This window comes from Gymnodraco acuticeps, unplaced genomic scaffold (genome assembly GCF_902827175.1).
Source record: "Gymnodraco acuticeps unplaced genomic scaffold, fGymAcu1.1, whole genome shotgun sequence".
NCBI lineage: Eukaryota > Metazoa > Chordata > Actinopteri > Perciformes > Bathydraconidae > Gymnodraco > Gymnodraco acuticeps.
This window is the reverse complement of record NW_022990021.1, coordinates 74,312-99,498: the sequence shown is the minus strand read 5'-3', so window position 1 is coordinate 99,498 and position 25,187 is coordinate 74,312. Positions and strand designations below refer to the sequence as shown.

At 45.7% G+C, this 25,187-nt stretch overlaps 1 protein-coding gene across 1 annotated transcript in view; it reads right to left on the bottom strand.

Annotated features, from left to right (window-relative positions):
* LOC117544673 (sodium channel protein type 4 subunit alpha-like) overlaps positions 1-25,187 on the bottom strand; it is a 145,055-nt gene that overhangs the window by 66,448 nt on the left and 53,420 nt on the right. The window contains 2 exon segments of the mRNA XM_034213940.1: positions 16,842-17,080; positions 22,615-22,735. Coding sequence (XP_034069831.1) covers positions 16,842-17,080; positions 22,615-22,735 — 360 coding nt within the window.

The following is a 25,187-nucleotide window of genomic DNA, read 5'->3' as shown; positions in this document are numbered from 1 at the left end:
TACCAAGTATCCACCTAAGAGTTAGGATGAACACAGCACGAAAACACAAAAATAGGTAGCCATACTACCAAATAATTCAAAATGGATGGAAAACTTGTTTGAGAGGGAATTCAGATCTTTGCTATTTTGTAGATATCGTTATTTATTAACCTTAAGTAAGAGAACATTGTGTTTCTGAGGACACGCTGATGCAAGTCTGAAACTCAGAGTGATGACTTTCAAATTCAGACACAGAGTCTGTGTGTGTGTGTTTCTGCAGAGGCAAAGTCTCTGATTCACTGACTGAGGGATGAAAAATACTCTGACCAGCTAGTGTGTGTGTGTGTGTGTGTGTGTGTGTGTGTGTGTGTGTGTGTGTGTGTGTGTGTGTGTGTGTGTGTGTGTGTGTGTGTGTGCGTGTCACTGGCTCACACATAGGGGATGTCAACATCAGCACTCACTAATAACAGTAACATCAGCAGAGAGCGGATGACACAGACTCTATGTGTGTGTGTTTGTTCTATTTCGTATATGGCTTCGCCCTCTAAGGCTATCGCTATTGGGTAATCCCCCTGCGCAGCACTGAAAACTTGTAGTCCACGCCCACCCGCAAGGTGGGCCCCACCCTCGGGCCTCCTTCCGGTATAAATAGGAAGGAGGCCCGGCAACCTGCTCCCTCTTTTCTTCAGCAAACCAGCACAGTTACTGAAGCACAGCCATTGAGAATCATCATGAGCAACAACTGCGTCCGCGATTGTCCCTCATGTGGCTCTGGGTTCATAATGAGTTATGACCAGCAGAGATAAAAGCAGTATGCAAATCCTGCCTGGGGTCAGAGCACGCGTATGCGGCTCTAAACCAGCAGGTAGCATGCACACACTGCGCCAGTCTCCCCTCGGGCGACAGGAAGCGGAGAGCGGACGCTCTTGCTGCTGCGGCTGAGGAGGACGATTGGCCCGTCCAGGCTTACGAGCCACGGACAGGGCCTTGTGTCCCTGGGGCCGAGTGCCGGGCAGGAGTCCGAAGAAAAGCAACTCCTGCCCCGCCTCCCTCCACGGTTCACCGTGCGGTTCTCCCCTCCCTCCTCTCCCCTGGACGGGGGAGACAGAGTCAGAGCAGGGTGCCAGCTTGGTGGCCGAACATGCTTTCCCCCTCTCCGTCACCACAGCGCGGCGGCGAATAACATCGCGCTGCTCTCCAACTCGGTGGTGACACTGGTAGAGCGGTCCACCACCGAGGCAGAGGAAATCAGCAAGGCGGCCAGGACGGCGCTCATTCTGTGCGCGTCCGTTGCTGTCTCCCAGGCGAGGATTTCCACGTGGGTGACACAGATCCAGCGCCACCTCTGGCGGAAGCAGGCGTCTGTTACGGAGACGGCCAGAAAAGTGCTACTGGACGCTCCAATCAGCCCGGACGGGCTGTTCGGACCCCAGTTTCACGCCATGGTGGAGTCCATGAAGACGGCCGCGGAACAGGCGGATGGCATTCGCCAGCATGTACAGCTGGCTCCAGCCTGCTGAGCGCCCACAGCGGCACCAACGCCCGCAGCAGCTGCGGCGTCCACGCCGGCCACAGGAGGCCGCAAGCGGAGAGACGCCCACAGCAACCGCCTCGGCATCAGACTCGCCCTTCGGCGGCTGCAGGGGCTCCGTCCCACGTCTCCGCTCCCCCACCACCCCAGAGACAGGGTCTCCCGGCGGCGAGTCAAAGGGGAGTGAGGCTCCCCCGCTCCTGGTCTGCTCCGCGAGAGCCTCAGAGGAAGCAGAGCCGGTAATTAAGCCAGCTGCCATTAATCAATCAATCAATCAATGTTTATTTATATAGCCCAATATCACAAATGTTACATTTGTCTCAGTGGACTTTACAGTTTGTACAAAATATCAGTATGACAATACGACACCCTCTGTCCTTAGACCCTCACATCGTACAAGGAAAAACTTCCGAAGAAAACCCACAGTTTAAAGGGAAAAATGGGAGAAACCTCAGGGAGAGCAACAGAGGAGGGATCCCTCTCCCAGGACGGACATACGTGCAATAGATGCCGTGTGTAAATTGAAAAGATAATACATTTGCAACATAGGTGTTAGGATCTGTCTGTGTTGGTGTTTTTCTTGTCTTTTTCTATCTTTGGGTTTCCTGTTTTATTTTGTAAAGTGTTCACCCCCGTTTCCTGCCTGTTTGCTTTCTGTCTGTTTCCCTCCCCGATTGTGTTCACCTGGTACCTCTGTGTTTTCTCCTCATTCCTCACCTGTCTCGTGTTTATGTGATTAGTCCTGGGTGTATTTAAGTTCTGGGTTTTCTGTCTCTCTTTGTCGGGTTGTCTTGTGTTGTGAGTAAACTGCGGTGAGTGTTCTGTTCTGTCTGGAGATTTGTAGCCTTGAAATAAAGGAATTATTTTGTCACTTAAATCTGCATTTGGGTCCTGCTTCCTGCACACCGTAACATTACAACCCGACCATAAATATGGGCCCAGCAGATCCCTTTGAGCAGGAGCTATTGGAGTTTTCCTTTGCTTTGGATGACTGCTCGTATCGATGGTTGGGAGCGTCCAGGGTTCAGCAGCAAGAGGCTGTTCTGGCAGAGGCACGCCGGATTACGATGGAGAAGCCAGGCTTGGTTAAGTTCTTATCGGGCAGGATTTTGGATTTTCTCACGGTGTGTTATCCCCTGCCTGACAGCCCCAGGCCTCCCAACTCCCGTTTTGATACCACACGCATTGGTGTGGTCCGTCTGGCGTCAGCCCCTGCTTCTCACCCAGTGTTTGCTACTGTCCAGGAGCCATTAGCTGGTACTCGTCTGGCCTTTGGAGGTCCACGGAGCCTCCAAACGGCTCCTAAAGGAAGGAGTCGCAAGGCCAGGTTGGCAGCACGAGCCCAAAGGGCCAGGGTTCCAGAACCAGTTCAGCCCCCAGCAGCCATGGTTACAGCCCCAGTACAGGCCCCAGCAGCCATGTTTCAGGCCATGGTTCCAGACCTAGTACAGACCCCAGCAGCCATGGTTTCAGCCCCAGTTCTGGCCCCAGCAGCCATGGTCCCGGCCCCAGTCTCGGCCCCAACAGCCATGGTTCGAGACCCAGTCCCGGCCCCAGCTGCCATAGTCCCTTCTCTAGTCCCTTCCCTAGTTCCTCCTCAGGTCACTTTCCTAGTCCCTTCTCTAGTCCCTTCTCTAGTCCCTACTCAATTCCTTTCTCAAGTCCTCTCTCAAGTACCTCCTCTAGTCACTTCCCTAGTCCCTTCTCCCGTTTCCCCTTTAGTCCCCTCTCTAGTCCCCTCTCCAGTTTCCTCTCAAGTTCCTTCTCTAGTCTCTTCTCGAGTCACCTCTCGAGTTCAATCTCAAGTCCCTCCTCTAGTCCCCTCTCTCTTCTCTAGTCCCTACTCAAGTCCCTCCTCTAGTCAATTCCCTTGTCTCATCTCTAATCCCATCTCTAGTCCCATCTCTAGTCCCATCTCTTGTCCCATCTCCAGTCCCCTCTCCAGTCCCCTCCTTTAGTCCCTCCTCTAGTCCCTCCTCGAGTCCCCTCTCTAGTTCACCTCTCGAGTCCCCTCTCGAGTTCCCTTCTCTAGTCCTTTCCCTAGTCCCTCCTCAGGTCACTTCTCTAGACCCATCTCCAGTTCCCTCTCAAGTTCCCTCTCGAGTCCCCTCTCGAGTTCCCTCTCGAGTTCCCTCCTCTAGTCTCTCCTCTAGTCTCTCCTTTAGTCCCTCCTTTAGTCCCTCCTTTAGTCCCTTCTCTAGTCCCTCCACTAGTCCCTTCCTCAAGTCCCCTCTCTAGTTCCCCTCTCGAGTCCCCTCTCAAGTTCCCTTCTCTAGTCCTTTCCCTAGTCCCTCCTCAGGTCACTTCTCTAGTTCCCTCTCCAGTTCCCTCTCAAGTTCCCTCTCGAGTCCCCTCTCCAGTTCCCTCTCGAGTTCCCTCCTCTAGTCTCTCCTCTAGTCTCTCCTTTAGTCCCTCCTTTATTCCCTCCTTTAGTCCCTTCTCTAGTCCCTCCACTAGTCCCTCCTCGAGTCCCCTCTCTAGTTCCCCTCTCAAGTCCCCTCTCGAGTTCCCTCCTCTAGTTCCTCCTCTGGTTCCTCCTCTGGTCCCCTCAGGAGTCCCCTCTCTAGTTCGCCTCTCGAGTCTCCTCTCGAGTCCCCTCTCGAGTTCCCCCTTGGTTCCCCTCTCGAGTTCCCCCTTGAGTCACGTCTCAAGTCCCGACCCAATGTCCTGGTCCGTTGGAGGTTCCGCTGGGGGTCCTGCCAACTCCAAGTACTGTCCCGTTGGAGGCCCCGCCAACTACTCCTCTGCCGGGGGTCCTACCAATCCATGTACTGTCCCATTGGAGGTCCCGCCGACTACTCTCCTGCCGGGGGTCCTGCCAACCCTTTGTCCTGTCCCGTTGGAGGCCCCGCCGACTACTCTCCTGCCGGGGGTCCTGCCAACCCTTTGTCCTGTGCCGTTGGAGGCCTCGCCGACTACTCTTCTGTCGGGGGTCCTGCCAACCCTTTGTCCTGTCCCGTTGGAGGTCCCGCCGTCTACTCTCCTGCCGGGGGTCCTGCCAACCCTTTGTCCTGTCTCGTTGGAGGCCCCGTTGATTACTCACCTGCCGGGGGTCCTACCAACCCCATGTCCTGTTCCGTTGGAGGTCCCGCAGACTGCTCTTCTGCCGGGGGTCCTGCCAACTCCATGCCTTGTCCCATTGGAGGTCCCGCAGACTGCTCTTCTGCCGGGGGTCCTGCCAACCCTTTGTCCTGTCCCGTTAGAGGTCCCGCCGTCTACTCTCCTGCCGGGGGTCCTGCCAACCCTTTGTCCTGTCCCGTTGGAGGGCCCGCCGTCTACTCTCCTGCCGGGGGTCCTGCCAACCCTTTGTCCTGTCTCGTTGGAGGTCCCGCCGTCTACTCTCCTGCCGGGGGTCCTGCCAACCCTTTGTCCTGTGCCGTTGGAGGCCCCGCCGACTACTCTCCTGCCGGGGGTCCTGCCAACCCTTTGTCCTGTCCCCTTGGAGGTCCCGCCGTCTACTCTCCTGCCGGGGGTCCTGCCAGCTCCTTGTCCTGTCTCGTTGGAGGTCCCGCCGACTACTCTCCTGCCGGGGGTCCTGCCAACCCTTTGTCCTGTGCCGTTGGAGGCCCCGCCGACTACTCTCCTGCCGGGGGTCCTGCCAACCCTTTGTCCTGTCCCCTTGGAGGTCCCGCCGTCTACTCTCCTGCCGGGGGTCCTGCCAGCTCCTTGTCCTGTCTCGTTGGAGGTCCCACCGACTACTCTTCCGCCAGGGGTCCTGCCAACCCCATGTCCTGTGCCGTTGGAGGTCCCACAGACTGCTCTTCTGCCGGGGGTCCTGCCAACCCCATGTCCTGTGCCGTTGGAGGTCCCGCAGACTACTCTTCTGCCGGGGGTCCTGCCAACCCCATGTCCTGTGCCGTTGGAGGTCCCGCAGACTGCTCTTCTGCCGGGGGTCCTGCCAATTCCATGTCCTGTGCCGTTGGAGGTCCCGCAGACTACTCTTCTGCCGGGGGTCCTGCCAACCCCATGTACTGTGCCGTTGGAGGTCCCGCAGACTGCTCTTCTGCCGGGGGTCCTGCCAATTCCATGTCCTGTGCCGTTGGAGGTCCCGCAGACTACTCTTCTGCCGGGGGTCCTGCCAACCCCATGTCCTGTCCCGTTGGAGGTCCCGCGGACTGCTCTTCTGCCGGGGGTCCTGCCAGCTCCAGGTCCTGTGCCGTTGGAGGTCCCGCAGACTACTCTTCTGCCGGGGGTCCTGCCAACTCCATGCTTTGTCCCGTTGGTGGTCCAGCAGACTACTCTTCTGCCGGGGGTCCTGCCAACTCCATGTCTTGTCCCGTTGGAGGTCCCGCAGACTGCTCTTCTGCCGGGGGTCCTGCCAACCCTATGTCCTGTCCCGTTGGAGGTCCCACCAACTGCGCTCCTGCCGGGGGTCCTGCCAATCCTGTGTCCTGTCCCGTTGGGGGTCCTGCCGACTGCCCTCCTGCCGGGGGTCCTGCCAACCCTATGTCCTGTCCCGTTGGGGGTCCCGCCGACTGCGCTTCTGCCGGGGGTCCTGCCAACTCCTGGTCCTCTTCCGTGGGGAATCTTGCCGACACCTGTCCCACCGGCTCCGGATCCTGTCCGGTCGACACCGGCTCCTGCCCGGCCTCCGGAGCTGTCCGGTCTTCGCCCTCGAGCCCGGCCCCCTGAGAGTCGCGGTCTTCGCCCTCGAGCCCGGCCCCCTGAGAGCCGCGGTCTTCGCCCTCGAGCCCGGCCCCCTGAGTGCCGCGGTCCTCGCCCTCGGGCCCGGTCCACTGACTCTTCCTGCCGTTGCCTTCGCCCTCGGGCCCGGCCCCCTGACTCTTCCTGCCGCTGCCTTCGCCCCTCCATGGTCCTCACCTTGGACTCTGTTTTGCCCCCGGGCCGTCCGCCCGAGTCCCCCTTTTTGGACTCTGCCTTGCCCCCGGGCCGTCCGCCCGAGACCCCTTCCTGGTCCTCTGCCTTGCCCCCGGGCCGTCCGCCCGAATTCCCCTTTTTGGACTCTGCCTTGCCCCCGGGCCGTCCGCCCGAGACCCCTTCCTGGTCCTCTGCCGTGCCCCTGGGCGGTCAGTTCAGTCCCGTCCTCCTGACCCCCTCCACCCACCCTGGTGGCTTAGTGATGCGTCCCTCCTCCGGACCCCCTCCACCCACCCTGCTTGGGGTTTTGGATTTTTTTTGTTTTGTTTTGGGACGTCTGTGATCCGTCCCTTGAGGGGGGGGGGTACTGTTAGGATCTGTCTGTGTTGGTGTTTTTCTTGTCTTTTTCTATCTTTGGGTTTCCTGTTTTATTTTGTAAAGTGTTCACCCCCGTTTCCTGCCTGTTTGCTTTCTGTCTGTTTCCCTCCCCGATTGTGTTCACCTGGTACCTCTGTGTTTTCTCCTCATTCCTCACCTGTCTCGTGTTTATGTGATTAGTCCTGGGTGTATTTAAGTTCTGGGTTTTCTGTCTCTCTTTGTCGGGTTGTCTTGTGTTGTGAGTAAACTGCGGTGAGTGTTCTGTTCTGTCTGGAGATTTGTAGCCTTGAAATAAAGGAATTATTTTGTCACTTAAATCTGCATTTGGGTCCTGCTTCCTGCACACCGTAACAATAGGTAGTCCAAATGTTTGGAAATGCATGTGTGTATAATAGGAAGATGAATCCACGAGGATATCCATCCAGGACCTATGATCCAGGACCACAGCCACGACTCAAGATCCAGGGCTCGCGATCCAGGACAGAGGAGCGCAGGATCATCCATGACTCCGGATCCCGGCGTATATAGACACCAAAAAGAAAGACATTTGGGGAAGCTGGGTTAATCGGAACATGAGAGTACACAGGTATAGACAGAGAGAAGGAAGAAGTAAGATGTCCCCCGACAAACTAAGCCTATATCAGCAAAACTAGGGGCTGAATCTAATCAGCCCTAACTATAAGCTTTATCAAAAAGGAAGGTCTTAAGCGCACTCTTAAAAACGGATAGGGTGTCTGCCGCCCGAACACAAACTGGAAGCTGATTCCACAAATGTGGAGCTTGATAAGAAAAGGCTCTGGCTCCCATTGTACTTTTAGAGACTCTAGGAACAACCAACAACCCTGCATTCTTGGAACGCAATGCCCTAGTAGGACAGTAGGGTATAATGAGTTATTTAAGGTAAGATGGCGCCTGCCCATTAAGGGCTTTGTAGGCGAGAAGAAGAATCTGTTGATTAAGTAGACAGCAGGGCTCCCTGCAGAAGCCTGCTGTTTTTAACCTATTGGTTTATAAACTGCAGAGCTCACGGCATTCCTCTGTCCCAGATATGCCTCCTACACACGGTCATAATAAATCCACGAGCACCGTTATAACGCCTCGTGTGGACAGCATACACACACTTCTCATCCTCTGGGCGTGTATGCGCCTCATGATGAGAGACGGAGTGAAATGCAGCGTGTGGAAACTCCCTCGCAGCCCTTTTGCCTCACGGGCAGCGGCGGCGATGGCGTGGCCCGTCACCATGATGACCATTACGGCACATCACAGAGAAGCCTCTCTCCCCAGCAGTTCCATGGGATACAAGAAACACTCCTGTCATCCCAGGAACAGTGTCTTGCGCGGTTTTTACCCCCGCTATTTTTCTAAATCTCGGAAAAGAACGGGGGAGTCGCCCCGTTGCTGTACAATCAAACATGTGTTGATTTGCACAGACAACAGGCCACGGCTATGGAAGCAGCCTACCTCAATCTTCAGGGAGGAGTACGATCTGCGCAGCTTCTGAATGCAGCCAGGCGGCTGCTGTTCTGGGCGCGCACACACGTTGCTCTCCATCAGAGCAATGTATATTCCCGGCGAAATTAACTGAGTATGGAGACTCAGACCTGTGTCACGCACACTGGCGCCTCAGTGGGATTTGGCTTTGGTGTTACGTGCACTAAAGCAAAGCCCCATTTGAACCTTTAGACCAGGTTCCCCTTAAACTGTTATCAGCCAAAGTAGTACTGCTTTTGGCTCTATCAGAGAAAAGGATGAGTGATTTGTCTGCTCTCTCTGTGGCTCCGTCATGCCTCCGGATCCAAGGAGATGGCAGTTCAGCTGTTTTACGCCCTAACCCGGCTTCATGCCTAAGGTCATCACAACTCTTTTAGGTCAGGAGTGAACACCCTGGCTGGCTTATTCCCCCCTCCTTACAGGTCGGAGGAAGAAGCCACTTCTCATCTCCTCTGTCCTGTGCGCGCGCTGTCTTGCTATGTGGCGCGCACGGCGGCCTGGCGCCGTTCTCAGCGCCTGTTTGTGCACTATAGAGAGCGCTCGATCGGGCAACCTCTGTCTGCACAACGGATGTCACACTGGCTGTGTGAGGCTGTGTCACAGGCATATGTCTCCTCTGGGGTGGAGCCCCCGGAGAACATCAATGCGCACTCCACCAGAGGAATTTCCTCCTCCACGGCTTTGCACGGAGGAATGTCAGTGGAAGATATTTGCACTGCTGCATCTTGGTCTTCCCCCTGTTCATTTATTCATTTTTATTTGAGGGATGTCTCCCATTCCTCTCTGACACACCCGGTACTGGGTGTCCTGTCGGAGTGAGTGACGTCAGGGATCCAGCTGGGCGCTCTCCTACCTGTCTGATACGCAGAGCTGCTGTTCCCCCTCTATGATCGCTGGACAAGGTGGGACCTTCGTCTCTACTTTCTCACAGCGGCCGGTATGTATTGTTCCCAGCCTTCACCCCGTCGGGAAGATAGGCATGTTTTGCTATGTTCCAGGGACGGTGATGCGCCATTACGCATGGCACAACAGGCAGGGGGTGTTATTGAGCAGGTGTGTCTGTACTTCTAGTGCCGGGCGGACCCAGTGGGGCGCAGACTACATCATGCCCTTAACCCAATAGCGATAGCCTTAGGGGCGAAGCCATATACGAAATAGAACTGAGGTTACCTACTGTAACCCCAGCTTCTATTAGTGAATGGCGCAGCCCTCTAAGTGCTAGGCCCCACTGGCTCTACGAATAACTGAAGAAAAGTTATTTTGTATAGGAGCAGGTTGCCGGGCCTCCTTCCTATTTATACCGGAAGGAGGCCCGAGGGTGGGGCCCACCTTGCGGGTGGGCGTGGACTACAAGTTTTCAGTGCTGCGCGGGGGCGCAGGGGGATTACCCAATAGCAATAGCCTTAGAGGGCTGCGCCATTCACTCATAGAAGCTGGGGTTACAGTAGGTAACCTCAGTTTGTGTGTGTGTGTGTGTGTGTGTGTGTGTGAGAGAGAGTGTATACTTTGTTACAAGCAGACAGATGAGATGTAATGAGTAGGCACCAGGACACACACACACGTAGAGTTTCATAATACAGATTTCTCATTTGAGTCTGAATCATTTGATTTAATCAATTTTCGGTGTTTCAAAAATCAGTTTTAAACCAACTAACGCTTTATACTTCACTTTATTCCTGCACTCTAAAAACAAATGACTTGGCTCAACAAAGAAAATCAACGCAACAGTTTGCATCGATGTTTATTGAGTTAATACAACTTCTAATGAAATTGTCTTAAAGCAACAAAGTTATTTGAGTTAGGAGAGAAGGCTTTTCCGATAAGAGGTGTTTTTAATTACCACTTACTTAATAATTGGTATTATAAACACAAGTTTTGAAGTTGATTACTCAAAAGATTAAGTTGTTCCGACTAGTTTTACCACATGATTTAAAAGGAATTTTAAGTTGTATGTACTTAATTACCATCATTGTGAACACACATTTTTAAGTTGACAACCATTTATAAATGAAGTTGCTCTAAATATATTGCATTCAATCGTTTTTTTTCTTAGCTTTTTCATGTTTTTGCATTTAAAGAAAGAAATTAATTGATTCCACAACAAAAATATTAGGCAATTCACTTTTTATTTTGAACTGCAGTTGTTTATTTCAACACATGATGTTTCAATCAGGAGAGAATTCATTTTGTTTGAACATTTATTGACACGCCATATGATAAGGTGCATGAACACCTGAAATCACAGCGAGAGAGGAGAAACATTTTATAGTTTGGCTGCAGCACGGTGATTGGCTGCTGGAGAATGAAGTGAAATGTAATAGGTTAAAGAGAACGCCTGTGATGAGCTGATTATATGCAGCTGCGGAGTGAATGTATATACACCCAGTCTTCCTGAAAGAACTTGCGCTGAGCTTCATTTAAATCTTGAAAAAAAAGATAAATAACACAAATTTAAATTGCCCCCCAAATAATAAATAAACACATTAGCTATATTACCATGGGAAATGGGGACACAGCAAATAAATGCTGCCATCACAACGAAGTTAGAGGCCTTTGCATATTTAAAACCAGTGCCAAATGTGTAAAATCTGTAAAGTTTTTGTAAAACTACAGAAACAAACTCTCAATGGCCACCAATCTGCAGATCACACACATCCATTTTACAAAAGATGTAACGAAGATGTTTACCCTGCCGAGTCCGACAGTCATTATTTCAAACAGTATGAACACATTTAACGCAGAATGCTTGCTCATTCATTTGTTTCCCTGGACCACGATGGTTGCCATCGTATGGTCAGATCCTGGGGTGGACCGGTCACTGATGAAGGCGATATTCATGTCCTTTTGAAGCACATGAAATCATAGGTTAGCGCATAAGAGATAATGAATAAGGTGATTGCATACTTTTTAAACTGTCACTCTTAGCTAATTCAGAGCCATTATTACCAGCTGCTAAAGCAACGCTGGTATTGTTTTCACCTATTGAGTTTGCATGTGTGTGTCATCATGGCAATGTGGTCCTGAAGACACACAGAGGTGCTTTTGAGTACTTTGCCTAGTGTTTAAATGCATGTGGACAGATTTAGTAGATAAGTTTTAGTGTACCTTCTCATCTTTTTAGCAGGTTCCATACAATATTTGAACTGGTTAAGTGAAGAGCAGAAGCCACTTTTCAAATGTTACACAATCCTTTTCCCATGCCATTGCTGTCAACACCTATCCATGCTGAACGTTGCTAAGAAATTATTGATTGGGGTGTGGCCAAAAGTGCAATATGCTTCAAAATGTAACTGACAGAGAGCAGTGCTTTTGTCCTGTGTTTTTACACTGTGCCCATGGATTTTATTTTATTTCAAGATTTTAATTACGTCGCTAAACTCCTTGAAAAGGTCCTCTTTCTTTTCTCCAAGGTACACGGCAGCGGATGGCTATAGTTCTCTGTGTACTTCAATTGCATTGTGCTATTTTTGAAAAAGGAAAAAAAGAGAAATGACCTAAATGAATATATTCTGAATGGGTGACTGCCAACAACTTGCATTTCAATGACAACTCTAAATAACGATCCTACCTCAAGAAGCATGTCCTTGATCTGCTTCACCGAGATTCATTTTGAATAAAAAGCGCTATCACAATAGTAACCAAAGTATTTGTACTCTCACAGTAGCCTCTACTACTTTGTATCCTCTCACAGAACTATTCACAGTTCAAAGGCTGCTAATTTTGGTCAAACAGCAATTTGCCTATACAGTGCAACTACAAGGCTATCTACTGTATTTGAATGACAAAAGATGACACTCACCTTAAAATGTCCTTTGTATATTTCTATTTGTCTTAACTGTCGGAACTTGTCCAGGAATGTTAAGTGGGAGTGGACTTGAAATCCTTAACTCAAGGTGTAGAACAATTAAGTTATCAAGCCAATTGCATTACTTACTACAACTTGAATTTTGTTTTAAGTCAATTAACGCAGAAATCCGAGTTTAAATTACACACAATATTAAGTTGATGTAATTACCAACATTATTACGTCAACACAACTTATAAATTAATGTTTGCAACTTAAAATGTTTATCTAAATCAATTAACTCACATTTTTATCTTGCAACCATGCATTTAATTAAGTGGAGGTGAAAGGTCGCCTGAATTCGTTTTTAGAGTGTGGGTGTATTCACCCAAATTATTTGTTACGTTTCTTTTAGGTGTCGAGTTTCTCAGACAGCTGTACTCCAAAAAAACATCCCTAAAAAATGCAATGCAAGTCCCCAAAATGTAAGCACCATCAAGCATTGCCCTAGTGCCCTTTAGCAAGGACAGCACAATGCTGACAAAACTCTGTGTGTTTGTGGATGAGTATAGTTTATCCTCCAGTGTCCTCTCTCTACAAAGAAACTTCATTACAGCAGACGTTGAGGCTCATTTTTCATTCACACACTAACAAGACTGGGAGGCAGCAAGTATTTCTTCAGGCATTCAGAAAGAATATCCACAAGGTTCTCAAGTCCTCCACAGAAGATAGAGGCACAGTTCGGGACAAAAAGTGTGAGGGGGCCGTGTTGAAAGCCTTCATGCAAACCATAGATGAAGCATCAAGTTTCAAAAATGGTTGTTGCTTACAGGATGCAGATACATGTGCAGAGGTAAATTGGTCATTTTGGGTGCTTTTCTTTCATTTGTGTACATATTTACTTTTACACTGAATACTTTATAACTTAAAGGGGACCTATCATGCAAAATGCACTTTTGTACGTCTTTTATACATGAATATGTGTCCCCGGTGTGTCAGGGAACTCACCAAGTGTCAGATAACACAACCCTCTCTCTTTTCCTCCATATCCAAATCTCTAAAAACGGGGCTGCAACGGAGCTGATACAGACTGATACAGATTTGAAATATCTCTGACGTCAGAAACAAGGAGCTCCGCCTATATGGGCAACTCTCCACCTATCAGGGGAATGGGGGGTTGGGCCACGAACGTGTCCGTTCACACGAGACCACTCGAAAGCGCTGGAGACACTGTAGTACATATGCCAGGCCTGTAGGTGGCGCTGTAGTCACATAATCAGCCCTTGCAAAAACAGGGCTGGAATACAGAAAATAGAGCGAAATGAGGCATGGCTAAAATGCATGATCTGTTTGGTATTTTGAAAAAAAAACTTCACAGACATGTTTTATATAGGTATGGCCCTACAATATATTATTCAAATATAGCATGATAGGTCTACTTTAATTTTATTTAAGTAACCTTTTTTAAACAGTACTATTACATATAACAGTATTTGAACAGAGTGGTATCGGTACTCTTACTTGAATACATCGGAATACTTTCCCACCTCTAATCAGTCTCCAGCAGGAGGATGTTGTCTGTTTTTGCACTACCTACTGTCAGTTGTAAATAAATGCCATATATCAATATGCATTTGTTTTGCTCCCACTGTGCCGACCCCTACCTGTAACTATTAGAGACGTAAAAGCTAAAGTACACTCAGGAGAGGAGGGGCTCTTTATGGATAAAAGCCTACACTAAATGGTATGCATCCTTTAAATACATGCATGGAACTATTGACATGTGAGCAAAGCTGCAGAGCACAAAACAAACAACAACAAACAGAGGAAGCATTAGTACACATTGATCCTGTCAGGAATGTCCTGGCATGATCCTCAACACACTACCTTATATAACACACACAAACACACACAGACACACACACACTGACGGTCAGAAAGGCCAGCTAAATGCTATGTAAACATCTGAGGAGCTTAGAGGAATTATCCCATAAAGAACTTAGCGGCTGCAGACTGAAATCGGATCCTTTTGACGTGACTCAGCTTTTGTCTGAGACCTGAACCGAATACATTTAATAAAGTTTAGACTGTTTACGCTGCAGAAGTATACAGACATTTTAAAGCCGCAGAGGAAATATTGGAGGGAGGTTATACAACAGCAAAGGATGGGGTGAAAGCATTCTGAGAGAATAATGGTGCATAAAATAAACCAATTATCACTTAATTATACGGTAGATATCGCTCTCTATATGCGGCAACTGTGGCTGTGAGGCTTTGCGGTCGCTTTTAAAACGAATTGTTACGTGTTCGATCCAAACCATGTTATTGTATCCTTTGGCAAGATACTTAACCCTGAGTCGCTCAACATGGCATAGCCAACAGTGTGTAAATGTGTGTGATTGTTAGCTTGCAAGTGGCACCTAGCTCTGTTCAACCGTTTGTAAGCCAATGTTTCTTTTGAACATATTTTTGCTTTGAAGACTGAAATAAGGTCTGTGTTTAACATAAGCTGAACATATTTAAATATTGCATTGGTGAATTTAAAAATAGCGGTTGCTAAAAAGTGTCTAAATGAGACTAATAGATGTCATCTTGGCAAACATTAGCCACCTAAGCAGTGGTGACTCATGTGACCATGCTCAAGTGTACCGGGTTTTCACTCATCAAACTGTGGACAAACTAGGGGGGGATATAATGCCTGATTGAAAGCCATGTTTGATCTGTTTATTATTTATTTCTTTGTGGTCGATGAGGTGCTTTACTTCTTTGTGGCCACTTCAATCAAACTGAAAAGGTCCTTTTCCTGCGTAGATTTGAAAAATGCACCCCATTTCCTGCTCAGGTTTCCTGTGACTCTGCAGAGGATACGTTGGTGCATAGTTAATTGATTGATGGATATTAAAAATGGGAATTAATCTCGTCTTTTTGCAGGTAACAGGTTTTTTTTTTTTTAAAGGTCTACACGAGTGGTGCATGTATCAGACAGACAAAATTTATCAGACAGACAAAAAACATCTGAAAGCAGATTAGCAACGTGGGTGGGAAACAGCCTCAAAACATAATTTCTGCATTTTGAAAGGCCATTTACATGAAATGGATTTTATAAATAACACATTTATTTTTTTCAAAAAAGCAGAGTGTATAAATGGAAAAATGTTGGCTTCAAATGTTTGAGTCTTGATTTCTGTCCTGAAAAAAATAAATAAACCATTTCAAATCTAAACTGTACTTATTCCTTCAGGTAAATTATTCACTGTACCTGAAAACTAGGTTATCATAGATGTTATAAAAGCATCTATCCGCTCTCAGTGTCCTGCCTTTAAGCACTGACCTGGTGATTGAACCACACTGCTGCAGGCCGACAGCCCCTGTTTCTACTTTTACACTTTATTACCATTCTCTGCCCCAAACAGCTGCCTGCAGCCTGAACTGAGGAAACCTGACATCCATGGACAGATACGTGTGTGTGTGTGTGTGTGTGTGTGTGTGTGTGTGTGTGTGTGTGTGTGTGTGTGTGTGTGTGTGTGTGTGTGTGTTGGCAGGTGTGATCAACATGGTGCCTCTAGCAGTTCACACCTCAGGTGAAGCGATTAGCATATTGCATCAACCTATCAGCTGCTGTCAGATCAGCAGCACACCTGCGGGGTCGAACACGGCGTTAGTCACGCTGCGTAAAACACTCGACCCGGTTCTGTCAGATCCAATACTCAAACTCACCTCGACTTTCTAGTGAAGGACCAAAATAAAACAATCCTACAAGAGCAAAGAGTCGATTTTTTCGGAGGTTCAGTCCAGAGGTTTGTAAATTGTACAAATGGGTTCAGGGCAAATCCAAAGGTCTAAGAGTTGTTTCGCAAGCAGGATTCTTTGTCCCTCAATCTAACTCGCCTGGAGTTTGTTTATCCCACACAGTAAAGGAGGAGAAACTTGCTTTACACTCTTCCAAGAAAAGTTGGTACGATGTTCATCCAGATTCTTCAGAAGACCAAATCGCTCCAACTTAATAATATATATTGATAAACGTTGTATAGTGCAAACAAAATGTATTTTCTTTCTTTCTTCCTTTGTGGAACTCAAGTCAGGCAGACTTAATTTGCAAATAAATGTTAACTGACAACTATTGGTCCACGGTCTGCAGTTGTTGTCTACTCTACCCTCTCCTTTCGAAGCAGAATCTGCTGGATTGTTCTCCCTTATTTTTCCTACATAGAAAAAGCATTCCATATAATATTTTTACCAGCATGTCATATACATGTTACTGCACGCAAGTTCTAGGACACATTTCACTGGGATGAATAAAATGCACACTCGATGGCAAAAGCTTTAACCCATCCATCCCTTCAACAATGTATCTATTCGTCTATCCATTTATCCATCCATAATTTATGTACTCATATATCCATCCAACATCCATTTATGTATCCATCTATCCTCCAACCACATATCCGTCTATTTAACATCCATTTATCTATCCATCCATTTATCTATCCATCCTCCCACTCACAAACCAACTAATGGTCCATCCTTCCCTCAACCAACCAACCAACCACTCATTCATCGATTCATGTTCCAACCATCTATCCATCCATCCATCCATCCATCAACCAAATATTTGTATTCATCCATCCACCATATTATCCATCCATCCACCATATTATCCATCCATCCATCCATCCATCCATCCATTTACCCAATATATTATCCATCCATCCATCCCTCAATCTATCAATACACAAAGCTACCAATCAATTCATCAATATATATGTACATCCATCCATCCGCCCTTCTATTCTACCATCCACCCACCCGAAACAAACACACCCATCCCTCCTCCCTAACTCCCTCCCTCCCTCCTACCAGGTTGCCGATGCTCAGCATGCCGTTGAACTCGTCGGTCATGGGGTAGTGCTCCATGGCCATGAAGAGCGTGTTGAGGACGATGCACACGGTGATAGCCAGGTCTAGGAAGGGGTCCATCACCATGATGTTCACCAGCTGCTTCAGCCTCAGCCAGGAGGGGGAGCACTCCCACACCAGGTACTTGTGGGCGAACACGTACCAGCACGGGTGGCACTTCTTATGGGCCTCCTCCAGCTCTGCAAACAAAGTGCATTTAGGACTGGTCAATTATAGATCCTTGGGAGAAGTGCTACCCGATTTGAAAAAATAACTAAGTGTGATATTTAGAAAGGTATCGAATTCTAGTATGATTCGGAATATTAGAGGGAATGATTGTTTAATAATAATAAAATTAATATTTGTAAAAAAGGTATCTGCTGTTCAAGTCTGGGGTCCTCAGACAAGTTCATGTTAGAACGTTTTTGTTTTGAATGTAATCAAACCTTGTTGCCATTTTAAACTTGAAAAAAAAGTAAGTATGCATGCTTCTGAAAATGTATGTGCATCACTTTCAGCTAACCCTAACATCCAAAACTGATCAGGTGTGTCCTGATTTATTTCTAATACAGCATAATGGATAAAACTAGAAAATGCATTTCCTGCAGAAAATGCGTGTGAATGCTGTAAACTGTGAACATTTATGGCTGAATTTAGCTGAAAATGCAGAAAAAGCTGAATATGTTATTAGCTGAATGGTAGCTGCTTTTAGCAACAAAAATGCAGAAAAAGCTTAATATTTAAAAGAAAAGGTTTAAAAAAAGGTATAAACAACAACATGTATAGCCTTGATGTCCTCAAATAGCTGAATAATGTAATAGTTGAATGGTTTCTGCAGCTGAAAATAGGCTGAAAGAGTTAAATATCAGATGTAAGTAGTAGTGAATTAATTTGTATTAAGATGAGAAAAGAAAGTAAAAAGGCTTGGGAAAGCAGCAGAATATTTGAACTGCAAACTTTTGAACTAACTTGATGGTGAATTATCTGTCGCCATGGCAACGGCATTTGATGACACCCCATAATACGCTTAGATGTGTTGATGGCTGCATCGTTACCAAACCTGTGAAGTTTTGGGCCATTTCGAGCATTTTCACTGAAGTTATGAGAAAACCGTGTTTCATGGTGAGCATTGTGTTGCCATGGCAACGGCATATGAAGAAATCTCTAAACTGTCCCGTAGATGTCTTCACGGCTGGACTGTTAGCACACATGTGAAGTTTGAGCACTTTTTGAACATTTTCATAGGAGTTAGACATTACATTAGGAGGTTACATTACTCTCTCTCTTCTCTTGATCGCCCTCTCTCTCTTCTCTTGATCGCCCTCTCTCTCTTCTCTTGCTCGCCCTCTCTCTCTTTTCTTGATTGCCCTCTCTCTCTTCTCTCTCTCTTCTCTTGATCACCCTGTCACTCTTCTATCACCCTCTCTCTCTTATCTTGATCGCCCTCTCTGTCTTCTCTTGATTGCCCTCTCTCTCTTCTGTTGATCGCCCTCTCTCTCTTCTCTTGATCATTCATCATCATCGGTGTGTGTCTGTATGAGAGAGAGAGTGTGTGTGTGTCTGTGTGTGAGAGAGAGTGTGTGTGTGTGTGTGTGTGAGTTTGTGAGAGAGAGTGTGAGTGTGTCTGTGTGTGAGAGAGAGTGTGTATGTGTGTGTGTGTGTGTGTGTATGTGTGTGTGTGTGAGAGAGAGAGAGTGTGAGTGTGTGTGTGTGTTTGTGTGTGTGAGAGAGAGTCTGTGTGTGTGTGACTGTGTGTGTGTGTGTGGTGTGTGTGTGTGTGTGAGTGAGAGAGAGAGTGTGTGTAAGTGTGTCTGTGTGTGTGAGAGAGAGAGAGTGTGTGTGTGTGTGTGTGTGTGTGAGAGAGAGAGTGAGTGTGTGTGTGTGTGTGCGTGTGTGTGTGTGTGTGTGAGAGAGAGAGTGTTTGTGTGTGTGTGTGTGTATGAGAGAGTGTGTGTGTCTGTGTGTGTGTGTGTGTGTGTGTGTGTGTGTGTGTGTGTGTGTGTGTGTGTGTGTGTGAAAGAGAGAGAGTGTGTGTCTGTCTGTGTGTGTGAGAGAGAGTGTGTGTGTGTGTGTGTGTGTGCGTGTGTGTGTTAATTGTTACAGCTCAAATGCATTGCAATGACTTCCATGTTAAAAAAAGACTTTAAAAAGCTGAATATTTAAAAAAGTATAAAATATTTTGAAAAATGTAAAAGTTTCCCATCATGTGCTGAAAAGGCTGAATAGTTTGATATTTGAATGGTTCCTGCAGCTGAAATTAGGCTGAAGGAGTTAAATAAAGATATTAAATGTAAGTAGTAGTGAATGAATGTTTACAAACACCTGTGTGTGTAAACCAGTGGTTCTCAAAGTGGGGGGCGCGCCACCCCAGGGGGGCGCAGAGGCATGACAGGGGGGGCGCGAGAGACCAGGAGAAAAAATGGTTATTAATTAAAAAAAAATTAAAAAGATTTTTAATTAAAAAAAAAAAATCATATTTTGAAAAATTATTGATTCGAAAATAATATGATACAGTACTATTACGTCTGGGTGTCTGTGTTTCATTAAAGCTCGGCTCTGTGTGTGTGTGTGTGGAACGAGCCATTTTGTGTGTGTGCGCGAGCGGGAGAGAGAGAGAGAGAGCGTACCGGAGATCGTTGATGTTAGCTTATGGTGCTAGCGAGCTACGCTAACGGATATAAGGAGTTTTTTCAACAACAAAGTGGAGGAGAGTCCTCTCCTGTCAGACTGAGAGACTCAGTGAGCTAAAGGACTCTCTCAGTGTTATCTCAGTGGGTCTCAAACGTTTTGGTCACCATTAATATAAATAAATTAAAAACAATTATGAAATACTATATGACATTAAAAAATGTATAACGTTTAAAAGGGGAGTGATTTGTAAAATATCCATAAAGAAATAGTAAATCTGTTTACAGTTCTGTGTTGAGAGATGTATCCATACTGTAGATCTCTTCATTTTGCTCTCAAAGTGCACCAGATTGATGTTTTTAACTTCAATATTTAAAAATAAATCTTCCCGGGGGAGCTTGCCCCCGGACCCCCCTATGTGAGGTCCACACACCACCTATAAAAATAGCACTTTACCCCTGCTTACACCTATATGCCATGAGCTGATTATTGAGCCTTCATTGTAACAGTTGCGGGTACACTGTGTGTATGCGTGGGGAGTGTTGCAGTAGAACATTCCACTGTAGTGCCCGGTACATTAATGGGAAACCCTAAATGTTTGAGCACCCTGTATGAAACATCAAGCTACCCCACAGTACCCCCAAAATAAATCTTTGGCGCCGCCACTCAGCCTGACTATTTGTGTTGGGGGGGCCGGACTTTTTTTGTTCTCCAAAGGGGGGGCCTGACAGAAAAAGTTTGAGAACCACTGGTGTAAACCCAGAGATCAAAGGTTACCATGGTGATGAGTTATGACGATTTACCAACTGCAGCACTGAGTCCCATTAAGAATGAGGATTATATCTGACCATTTTGCCACCTGTTCAAAAACTATGGCTCCGATTAAAAAAATTACCAGACCGTGAGCATCAAGGAACCCCAATGAACTTATATATGTTGTTTTTTTGGGTTTTGTGCGTAAAATGTGGAGATGGGAGCAGTTTGTCTAAAGTGCACGTCTCTCTGTTCTGAAGAAAGATCCGGATATTTTTTAACATGGGAATCAATTAGGAGCAAGGTGGACTTTTTGTCTCTTCATGCCCTCAAGAGGCATTTAAAAAAAAAAAATCTTAATTTTTTTTTATTTTCCAACCTAGGAGAGGTTTTCCTACGTTTTTCATGAAAACATATGTCTGAGGAGTGTAGGGTTTGGGAATTATGGCAAGAATTTCAAGCACTGCTCCACTCTGTTTTGAGATCAAAGCACTCTAGACTTAACGAGCTGCTCCCATCCACTCTAATGTTAAAATCTGAAAAAGGCCTCTCTGCTAAGCTCCAAACTAAGTTCAATATCTCAAAAAGTTTAAAAGATATCAAAAATCTGAATAAGAATTGATTAGCTGAACGTCTTGTGATCATTTGAAAGTTGGAATGAAGTGTCTAGCTGAAAGTATGTGGAAGGAGTAGCATTTGGCGCAAGGTGTAGGAAAAGTGGATTTGAAGGCATCTCCCATTGACTTCAATGTTAAAAAAAGAGTTTAAAAAGTTGAAGGTTTCCCATCGATTCCTGAACAGGCTGAATAGTTTAATATTTGAATGGTTTCTGTAGCTGAAAATAAGCTGAAGTTATGGAGAGCCAAAGTATTGGCTGAAATAAGGGGAAGAATAAAGAATTGAAGTACTATAGTGGAATGCTGTAAACAGCATTCGCACTAATAATAACCTCCTATTTCCATCGTTGTTCCTGTTGTTCACATGCAATATTTATATCCTGTTGCAGTTTTTACAACATCATTTTTAATCTTTTGGCATGGGGAGAGTATTATGTCCAAGTCTGGAGTTATTTGTATTAAAGTCAAAGTTGTATTGATTGTGTCGTTAAAATGCATGACTCGAGCCCAAGTCATGTGACATGAATCCACACTTCTGACCAGAACACTCAATATTTAAGTAGCTTTTTAAATGTAATGTTATCAACTTTACGAAAAAACATAAGGAAAAAAAAGGTGAAAAAACAAGGTGAAGGATGAAGAAGTTAAGTGGATTTACTCTATTCTGGCCAAGAAGCCTCTTTATGTTAAATACAACTGTCAATAACAGAGAAATAGATAGAGTAATTAGGAATGGAAAAAAAGGAGATAATAATGGTGTACAGATGGATGGACGGAGGACAAAAAATATCATTTTGAAAAGGTTTCTCCATGATGATCTGTTCTGTAAGAGCGGTGACTGCCGAGGGGAGAGACAGTGACTCAGCAAAGAAACACACACGCACACAGACACGCACACACACTGACATACGCACAAACAGAAAAAAATGCAGATTTGGATGGATATGAACCAAAAAAATCATGAATATCATCAAACAGACACACACTCATGGAAAAGAGCTTGTGGTTAATGAGGGAAACCATCATAATATACATACACACAAACACACACACACACACTTTCATTCTGTCTCTCTTTTTCCCCAACTCTCTCACACAAACAAAGCCAGTGTCCCCCTGGGGATGGTTTGGGCAGCGACACACACACACACACACACACACACACACACACACACACACACACACACACACACACACACACACACACACACACACACACACACACACACACACACACACACACACACATATATAGAGAAAGACTCTGATATCATTACACAATTACACACGCATGCAGACAGTCTAGAAGCACACGCATTCACACTTAACAAACTCACTTCCGATGAAAAATTAAAACAAAACGTGGTTCCACAATCCCACACACACACACAATCAACCACTCAAAAAATTTGCAACACACACACACACTGAGGTAAAAAGTCAGACAAGGTTAAAATCCGGTATTATTCAGTATTCAGCATGGACCCTGTTCTTACATATCTGTGTCAGACTGACTAAAGGGTTGAACATTTTCTGAATATGGTCCAGTATTGAGACCCTTTTAATGGATTCACAGACACGATGCTCAATATTTTTAAAAGTCTGAAAAACATCTGAAGGACTATGGATTGCACGAAAGAAGCAACGTCTTTGTATGTGTAAACCTAATTTGTGATAAATCTGATTCTATTATGTTTATTGACTCCCTGTATTTTCAGTTGAGTGTTTGTGCTCACCCTCCATGGCGTCGGTGAGGTAGCTGGCCGCACTGAGAGCCCTCCCTCTCTGCACAGAGCCCTGCATGGACGAAGGGCGAGGTAACAGCATGGTGCTGAGCTCCGTGGTGGAGGTGGGGACCTGTGGGGGAGGGGTCATTCAGGTTATTATGGGGTTTTATAATTAGGTGCCAAAAAACAATAAACACTCTTTATTCTAACACATAGAGGACATACAAGCTGTAAAAGACAAACACACATTCATCGGTTACAAGCACACACAGATTAATGTCAGGTCAAATAGGTCAAACAGTGTTGTGATTTCCATATCTGTGTGTGTGTGTGTGTGTGTGTGTGTGTGTGTGTGTGTGTGTGTGTGTGTGTGTGTGTGTGTGTGTGTGTGTGTGTGTGTACCTATTATCACCAGGGTAACAGATAGGTGATGACTGGTGTTCATTGAATCAGAGAAATCAGTGTGCCATTGCTGTTTTTGTGTGTGTAGCTCTGTCTTATTTCTTCTTATTTATTTACTGCTTAAATTAAACTACGTAATCAACGTGATCAACTACATTTTAAACTTAAAGGTGGGGTATGTAATTTATTTCAGAAACACTTTTTGTTATATTCCATGGAATACTCTTAACATCCCGATAGCAATGAATATATTAAATGCTTTGACAATAAATACATAAAAAAATGTCGGCCCATCTAAAATAACTGGATGGCCTACCTGCCTGTCAGCCTTCCATCTCGTGCACAAATTTATCTCGTGCCCTCATTGGTCATGTGCGCGTTCGTGTGTGTTGGAGGAGGGGCTCTGTAAGGAAGTGGCAGATTTTTCCCGGTTGTGTATTTTCAAATTCTAGCGCATCGAGCTGGTTTCTCCAAAATTACCTACCCCACCTTTAAATGTCCTATTCAGGAACTTATGCTATTTTAACAATTTTTTACCAAGTTTCATAAAAATGGGGCTGGTATTTTTCTGTAATTGTTGACATACTGTCCTTACAGAGGTTATTAAGTTGTTTTTTGGTAGGGCTAAAGAAAGTTAATAAATATATCAGTATACATTACACTGTAAAAATGCCAGAGTTAGCAAAAATGCTAATTTAAGTCTGTGTGTGTGTGTGGGGGGGGGGTCCTCCAACGAGACGTGACGCATGGGCCTGAAGGTGGCCACCCACCATAACACCTACATCCTGTCCGCAGGGAAGCACACACACACGTTCACAAACACACACACACACACACACACACACACACACACACACACGCACACACACACAATCTGAAAGCTGCATGCACTGATTTAGCTTCCTTAGCTACTGTGCGTTGTCGTGGTAACATTTCCTCACCCTCACCTCTCCATCAGTCTAAGCAGCAGGATGAAGGTTTTAATGTTTCTCTGGAAGCTCAATATAAGTCTCTAAAAAGCTTCTTTGATCATCTGGAAAAAGCATCTCCACAAAGCTAAAAACGGGCCTGTTTTTCTGAAAAACTCTAAAAGGTTGACTTTCTAGAGACGTGATTCTTACGAACAAATGATGATCTTATAGATTACAGCTTTTGCTATAGAATAAAGTAGCCAACAGTATATATAGGAGCTACTTAAGATAGGCTCCTTTACTTGTAGCGAAGTATTTTCAGTGTGTTATTGAAATATAAAATCATTATTCTTCTTCTACTATGATTTAATCTCCTTTGTCTTCTTCTGGTTATATAAGAGTGTAGTTTCTGGGGCAAGTGGAGGCGTGTTTGTGCTCCTGATCCTCTGACCTACTGCCTGACGGGGAAAAGACTGAAGACAAGTTTTAAATAAATGTAATCCCTGAAGACGTGGGGATGTCTGCTTTCTGCTGCAGGTTTATAAAGTTCTTTGTAAAGTGAGATTAAACTTAAAAGAAAATATATTTACAGTCTGAAAGATGTTTCAAGTGATACTATAATGCAACAGAGAACAAGTCACGTATAAGTAATGGCTAGGAAAATGTACATTTTTAATTAAATAAATAATGTACAAATTAAAGATTTAAACATATGCAAATAAAATGCAAATATATCAAAGATTATTTGGAAAATGTCAGAAAAATATCCTGAAAAACATTTGAAACATGAAATATATGAGACAAATCTCAATAAAATATCTAAAATGTCTAAACAAAATTGAAAAGTAAATACGTTAAAATAAATTCAACATCGGATATTATTATTGATGAAACTATTAATAGTGTTATTTTACGGAGCCCCCTAGGGGACATGGAGAAGAAAAAAAAAAGTTATTTGAAAAAATAAATAAATAAATGTTTTGCGAGATCTCGCAAAACTTTTCATTTAGCTCAATGTACTTCCTGGTCAGTTCGGCTCCTACGGCAACACAGAAACCACAAAATGGAGCGGTTCATCGATTTTACTTTGAGCTTGGCCTTAAATATAAAGATATAACATCAGTGCTTGGCAATAGGCACGGCTTTCACACATAGACTGTATATATAAAGGGTTTCACATACGTGAAGACACCTCAAGAGAACACTCAGAGCGAGGGGACATGCACGTCCCTCTGAGCTGAGTTATTGACAGATTCGAATTTCGCGGAT